Source organism: Hippichthys cyanospilos, chromosome 21 (assembly GCF_059441005.1).
Source record: "Hippichthys cyanospilos isolate Australia breed blue-spotted pipefish chromosome 21, RoL_Hcya_1.0, whole genome shotgun sequence".
NCBI classification, from domain to species: domain Eukaryota; kingdom Metazoa; phylum Chordata; class Actinopteri; order Syngnathiformes; family Syngnathidae; genus Hippichthys; species Hippichthys cyanospilos.
This window is the reverse complement of record NC_142389.1, coordinates 15025001-15032305: the sequence shown is the minus strand read 5'-3', so window position 1 is coordinate 15032305 and position 7305 is coordinate 15025001. Positions and strand designations below refer to the sequence as shown.

General features: G+C 43.3%; 1 protein-coding gene across 5 annotated transcripts in view; it reads right to left on the bottom strand.

The window, feature by feature from the left end:
* Positions 1-6079: 6079 nt before the first annotated feature.
* LOC148406716 (tRNA selenocysteine 1-associated protein 1-like) overlaps positions 6080-7305 on the bottom strand; it is a 7665-nt gene continuing 6439 nt past the window's right edge. For all 5 annotated transcript variants that reach the window (XM_088404233.1, XM_088404232.1, XM_088404234.1 and 2 more), the window contains 3 exons: positions 6791-6989; positions 6685-6715; positions 6080-6566 (listed from right to left, as the gene is read on the bottom strand). In XM_088404233.1, the coding sequence (XP_088260359.1) occupies positions 6406-6566; positions 6685-6715; positions 6791-6989 (391 nt within the window). In that variant the 3' untranslated portion in view covers positions 6080-6405. The remainder of the gene's footprint in view (positions 6567-6684; positions 6716-6790; positions 6990-7305) is intronic.

Here is a 7305-nt window from a genome sequence, read left to right as displayed (position 1 = left end):
ACTTACTTGGTGATATCAATAATAATTGTCCTTAGTTGTTATGGTGAAGATCACCTGATCATCGTAACGAATAACAAATGCTATATTGGACATCTTTACTTACAAATGAAGCAATGCCTGTGAAAGCGCAAATGCACCAATACTAAAATATTCCAAATTTGAATATATACGTGAAGACTAATGTCACAGTATTACAACTTTTCAAATATTGAAGTAATAAATTACGCACTGTACACAAGTCCGTAAGCAGCTCTCCCTTCTTTTGAAGTCTAGCGCAACTGCTGTCATGTTAGCAGCAGTGATGATGATGATAATTATTATTATTGCATTTTCAATCAATCAATCACATTTTATTTGAATAGCCCTTAATCACCGAAGTCTCAAAGGGCGTCACAGATGAAAAGAGGTCATGTCGAGATTTTTTTTTTTTTTTTTTTTGTGGGCCAATACAAATGAAGTTTGAAGGGTTCTACAGTTGAATAAATCAGACACTGGTCATGCTTTAAGTCTTTTTTATTTTTTTTAATTAATTCAGTAATTTATTTATTTTTACCTAAAATGCTTTGCACTGGTTGGCCGAAAACATATTTCACATGGGGTGCATCACTGAAAAAACGTTGAGAACCATTAGAAAATAAATATTTTGGTGTTCTCAAGGTAACCCAGCCAATCTTCAAGTATACTGTACCCGAGACAAGATGTTGCTTTTCCCACAAAGAAGAAGAGTGAAAGTTTGGTTTTAATTTATCCATCCATCCATCCATTTTCTATAGCCGCTTATCCCCACAGGGGTCGCAGGCTCATCTCAGCTGGCTTCAGGCAGTAGGCAGCCTGGGACACCCTGAACTGGTTGCCAGCCAATCGCAGGGCACACAGAGACAAACGACCAATCATGTGCCCAGTCACACCTAAGGACAATTTAGTATGTCCAATTCACCTGCCATGCATGTTTTTGGGGAGTGGGCGGAAGCTGGAGTGCCCGGAGAGAACTCACGCAGGCTCGGGAAGAACATGCAAACTCCACACAGGAAGGCCGGAGCCAGGTGGTTTTAATTTATCATTTGATAAATTAAAAAACAATCTTTCACTCTTCTTCTTTCATACTAACTTTACAGTCATGCTTTTAAGGCAGGCTGGCTCTAACTAAAAATTTGCTTGACATTACATAACAGGAACAAGAAGCAAATACTCATTAACATTCCAAGATCTTACAATTTCTTTACATTTTTTGAAAGTTTTTTTTTTTTTTTTTTTTTTTTTTTTTTAATGCATTGTGTTTATGCACTCCAGGACTATCTGAGGAAAGAGGGAACCAACAACTGCACCAGCAACGGAAGGGAAAGGCTACGGCCTCCATCAATTAACTCAGGGTGAACCAAGGCCAAACAACAAACAAAACAATCTGTCTTTGCAATAACCAAACTAACCTAACAAACAAAACAACCAAAAGACAATAGGCTTACCTCTCTAGCTCCAAAAACAGGAGGAAAGAAAAATGCACAACAAAAACGGCGGTTCACCCCTACTGCTCAGTTTCCATAACTATTAGTACAAAATATCAGTACAAGTGCATGGCTGGTTGGGAGCGAAGGAGGACGAGGAAGTTGTCTGCCGTCTCAGCTCAATATATAGCAGGTGTGCGACCTGCCAATCAGCAGCAGCCAATCATGGGCCTTCCTGGAGCCGACCAATCCTTGCACTGCTGGGGCACACCTAAAAAAAGATGCCAGGAAACACAGGGAAAAAGAAACAAAGCAGGCCGGTACCGGAGAGCAAGACCCTTCAGCGAACCCACCCGTAACAATATAAATGTGCCAGAGAAGTGAAAATGATCAGGAAATGCCTACAATACATAGTAAACAGTGTACACTTGTAGTAACACACATATTTAGCACATATTATGGATATATTTCCGCAGTACTGGATGGTTAATTTAGAAGGAATTGTACAATGCAAGCTACCTTGTTGACAGTGTATGTTGTGTATGTCAATGTTGTTAAATGCCACTAGAATGTGTAGGATAGGTGTGTTATGAACCGCTGGGGTGCCAGTGCATCTTATCGCTACCATTCCTATACCCACTGCCATTCTTTGAAAAGCACAGGGACACATTGCCCCAACAGGAGTGAAAGGGTTAAAGCAGGGATGCCCGGGTCCTGTCCTCCAGGACCTCTATCCAGCCTGATTTCCATGTAACCCTCTACACCTGATTCAAGTAACCATGATTGTTCAGCAAGCAACCTTTGCAAAAGTCTGAGAACAAAAGCACCCAAATAAATGAAGTTGGTTCTCTGAGAGATTTTTGGCTTATGAAAACAAGCTGGCACCAATGCGAGACTGAAAGACAGAACAAGGCTATTGAGGAAGAATTATACTCTCATCGACATGAAATGACAGAATTCACATTGTACTATTAATTAATACACATAGTTGGTGAACAATTGATTTGAAATAATCTACTATCACTCAGTGGTAGTTCATTTCAAATCAGTCATCTTTCAAAATATTGTTGTGCATTTATATTATGAATAAAATGGTTTATATCATCTAGAAAAAATGGCTATTTACCCAAAAAGATTTTAAAATTATATATTTTAGAGATGTAATTTCAATACAGTGATATTTTTGCTCAAGGTCCTCTTTTGATCACGTCATTGTGATTTTCAAATTTAAGAGTTTTATTGTCAAATGTATATATTATTATCCATCCATCCATCCATCTTCTACTGCTGTCAGCTGTCGGGTCGGGTCGCAAGGGCAGCAGCTTGAGCAAGGAAGCCCAGACTTCCCTCTCCCCGGCCACTTCATCCAGCTCTTCCGGAAGGATCCCCAGGCGCTCCCAGGCCAGCCAAGAGACATAGTCCCTCCAGCATGTCCTGGGTCCTCCCCGGGGCCTCCTTCCAGTGGGACATGCCCAAAACACCTCACCGGGGAGGCGTCCGGGGGGCATCCTAACCAGATGCTCGAACCACCTCAACTGGCTCCTCTCAACGCGGAGGAGCAGCGGCTCGACGCTGAGCCCCTCCCGGATGACCGAGCTTCTTACCCTATCTCTAAGGGAGAGCCCAAACACCTTGCGGAGGAAACTCATTTTGGCTGCTTGGATCTTGTTCTTTCGGTCATGACCCCACAGCTCGTGGCCATAGGTGAGAGTTGGGGGTCACGGCCTGAAGAAGCCAACAGCACCACATCATCTGCAAAAAGCAAAGAAGCAATGCTGAGGCTCCCAAACCGGACACCCTCAACGCTTCGGCTGCGCCTAGATATTCTGTCCATAAAGGTAATAAACAGAGTCCAACCCTCACTGGATACGAATTTGACTTACTGCTGGAAATGCGAACCATGCTCTGACATCGGTCATACAGGGTCCGAACAGCCCGTATCAGGGCGTCCGGTACCCCATACTCCCGAAGCATCCCCTCACAGAGATCCCCGAGGGACACGGTCGAACGCCTTCTCCAAGTCCACAAAGCACATGTAGACTGGTTGGGCGAACTCCCATGCACCCTTGAGGACCCTGCTAAGGGTGTCGAGCTGGTCCACTGTTCCACGGCCAGAACGAAAACCACACTGCTCCTCCTGAATCTGAGACTCGACTTCCTGACGAACCCTCCTCTACAGCACCCCTGAATAGACCTTACCGGGGAGGTTGAGGAGTGTGATTCCTCTGTAGTTGGAACACACCCTCCAGTCCCCCTTCTTATAAAGGCGGACCACCACCCCAGTCTGCCAATCCAGGGGCACTGTCCCTGATGTCCACACGATACTGCAGAGGCATGTCAGCCAAGACAGCCCAACAGCATCCAGAGCCTTCAGGAACTCCAGGCGGATCTCATCCACCCGGTGGCCTTCCCACCAAGGAGTTTTTTGACCACCTCAGTGACCTCAGCCCCAGAGATGGGAGAGCGCACCTTGGGGCCTGAAGGCTCTGCTTCCTGTCAGAGAAATCTCAGAAAAGAAGACTAGGACAAGCCTAGCTGCTTAAACAGCAAAAAGAGTAACTCAGACCAGCCAAGATTGACTTTTCTATGCCGGGCATAGGGAAAAAAGCTTGGGCAAATGTAACTCGTGGGTCTTCCAATGCTAGTTTTTCACTGCCCAGCCGTCCCCCCCTGGCTTTTATTGAGCAAAAGCATAGCAGATTACAAGACACAACAAGAGAGCCAGCCGGGCGCCACCGGCAGCTGGGCCAAGGTCCCGGCTCACACTTTCGTGCGTCAACAGCTCTATCTAAGGACAGGGTCAAGATGAACTAGGATTGCATAAATGGGTAACAATGAACTAAGCACATAATGATAACAACCTAATATATGATTCCCTTCACACTTCCTCAGAGGAAGACGTGTCGGTGGGATTGAGGAGGTCTTCGAAGTATTCTGCCCACCGGTTCACAACGTCCCGAGTAGAGGTCAGCAGTGCCCCATCTCCACTGTACACAGTGTCAATGGTGCACTGCTTCCCCCCTCTGAGACGCCTCACCGCTGGTGTCCACCAGCGGGTTCGGGGATTGCCGCCACGACAGGCACCGACCACCTTACGGCCACAACTCCGATCAGCTGCCTCGACAATGGGGGCGCGAAACATGGTCCACTCGGACTCAATGTCCCCCGCCTCCCTCGGGAGCCAACTTAACAAGCCAACTTGGCTCCGATGACGGGGGAGGTCTGCTGGGAACGTCTGTCAGAGTCCCCTGTCAGATGGAGTTTCAACTCCCACCTCCGGCAGAATTTCTCCCACGCGGTGGAACACGCAAACCCCTCCACCACGATAAGGTGACGGCTCACGGAGGGGATATTATATTATTATTATACCACACAATGAAATTCTTATTCTATTCACTTCCCGAGCAGCAGACATTTATGTAAATAAATATGTAGAAAGAGTGGTAAAGTTTCCCACTTCTCTCCTAGTGTTGCAATGGTACCATACAGGCTGTAGGCAATCCACTAATTAGGGCCGCTTATAAAAAGGAGGTACCTGTGTCACTCCTACAGGCACCACTTCTTAGCTCCTAGGTCTGCACACTTCCGGGGCACCTTGGTTGGCCACTTCTGGACTCATGCAGGTAATGTGGGCTGCTCTATTTTATTTTGGTATAAAAGACAGCGGCTACATTATATTTATATATAGCTTCAAAGACTAGCAGTTGTCCACATGTTATTTTGGGGGAAAAAGGCAGGTTCCTTACAAATCAAAACTTAGTAAATGTAAAAAAATAAATCATTTTGAATCAGAATACCCAAAATCAGAATCGAATCGTGAGAAAAAGATTGCCACTCTAGTTTTTGGAAATCAAAATGTTATTGTCCATTAACTCTCATTCAGCAAAATTGACCACCTACTAACATTTTTTACAATTTAGTCTACCATGTTTGTTTTGGTCTCGCAGGTCATCTTTCCTCGTTTTTCTTCCGGAGATCTCATCATGAGATTTTGTTTGCAGGATACTGAAAAGCATTTTGAGTTGCAGAAATTAAGTTTTGGAAAAAATGTACTAGGCTTCCACATCTTTATTTCACTCAGATTTTATGGTGTCTATACAATTAAACTCTCTGTAGGCTGAAAACTGTTATTTCCATTAAAAGTCTTGGCATCCCTTTGTTCCTAAAACACTGCCCTGTCGTTATTTGTGTAGGTATCCAACTTCATATTGAGATCTGATGTATTGAATGTGTTTAAGGTGCTCCTTTAATTTTTGTGAGCAGTGTATATAAGTGTCAAAATTTCAGGGGTTTTCAGTATTTTAATGGTGAATCTGAATGCACAGTATCTATAGACAGTACATGTCACCCAAGGGTACTATTGACTCTTTTGTGGAGAACCACTATGACGGTGGTTCAAAAAGGTTCACTGCCAGCACTAATTACAAATTTATTAAGGATGGCTGTTGTGCGCCATTAAAAAATAAAATTCTGAAAGAAAACACTGTCTTCCAACAAATTTGTTGGGTGTGTCAATGTTGTGCACTGCATCCTTGAACAAGAATCAAAACCCCTCCTGAGCTGGTTTCAGCACTCTTAAGTTTTGATTGCACGTTAAAATATAAAAACAATGTCATGCAAAAAAAATGGAAACAATGTCAAATTAAAATTTATTGTGCACAGAAGAACTAAACACCCATTTATATAAAAACATACCAATAACAGAACATTTTTAATATTGTATTTAAAGATGACAAGCCAAGATTTGATAGGGAGAAACCTTGGATACAAATTTTATAATGAATCAAGAATTAAAAATGCAATAAACAAAACAATACCACTAGTTTCACTTAAATCTCAACTACTACTAAATATCTAATTCGTCCTAAGAAAAGTCCATACTGTCAAAGTTGCAGCACTTTCTTCAAAAAGGAGACCCAAACAAAAAAAAAAATTCAAGCAGAAACCGTGTTCACTATTCAGGTTAGTAGCAAAGCGGGTCAGGTATGGTTAACATCACTTGGTCCTGTTCTAATGAGAACTCTGCACATTTCCACTGACAGTCAATGAGCGCATCGTACAATTCTTCACTGCCCTGTATGAAGCACTTGTTTGTTTCTGCAACATCCAGCTCTGCTGATGGATCTGCAAGACAGACAAGTTTCTTACTGAACCACAGCATTTTCTCACGAGACTGCAATTAAAGTTTACATTGCTCATGAACAAACATGTTCATCATGGGCAAGTGTCAATCCGAACGAACCTTCCAATCCATCATCCTGAAGATCAATTTCCTAAATAAAAGAAAGATGTCATACTTTTTATTTACATAATATGGATGCTGGGTTGAAAAAAGGACCAATGCTTACCTGTGCTTGGGCATACTGCGAGTAATCATACTGCGGATATGTATAGCCATATGCTGCTGCAGTCTGATCGTAACCCCAAGCAGAGTAATAATTAGGATACCCCTGCTGTTGGTATTGGCCGTACTGGTCGTAGGTTGGCGTGTAGGTGCCGCTTGTTGGCCATGCTTTGGTTTCAGCCTGCAGGGGCCTGTTCCTTAAACTGCACATAGAGAGAACGGCATACTGTGGGTAACTAGAGGACATACTGGCATTGGGTTTCAGTTGTTTTAGGGATTACATACTTCAACTATAACACGATGCTCAAGTTTGGTCCTTGAGAGGCTTTTTTCTGTTGAGGCTGTTTTCAATGTTCCTCTACTCCAACCTGTTTGATTGAAACGATCATCTAATCGCAAGCTTTGCCGTAGCCTGATAGATGCTCTCGAGGACCATACTTGGGCACCCCCTGAACTAGAGTATAGTTACCATATATGTTTAACATTTTCACATACTGACATTATTCAGACACCTATTAA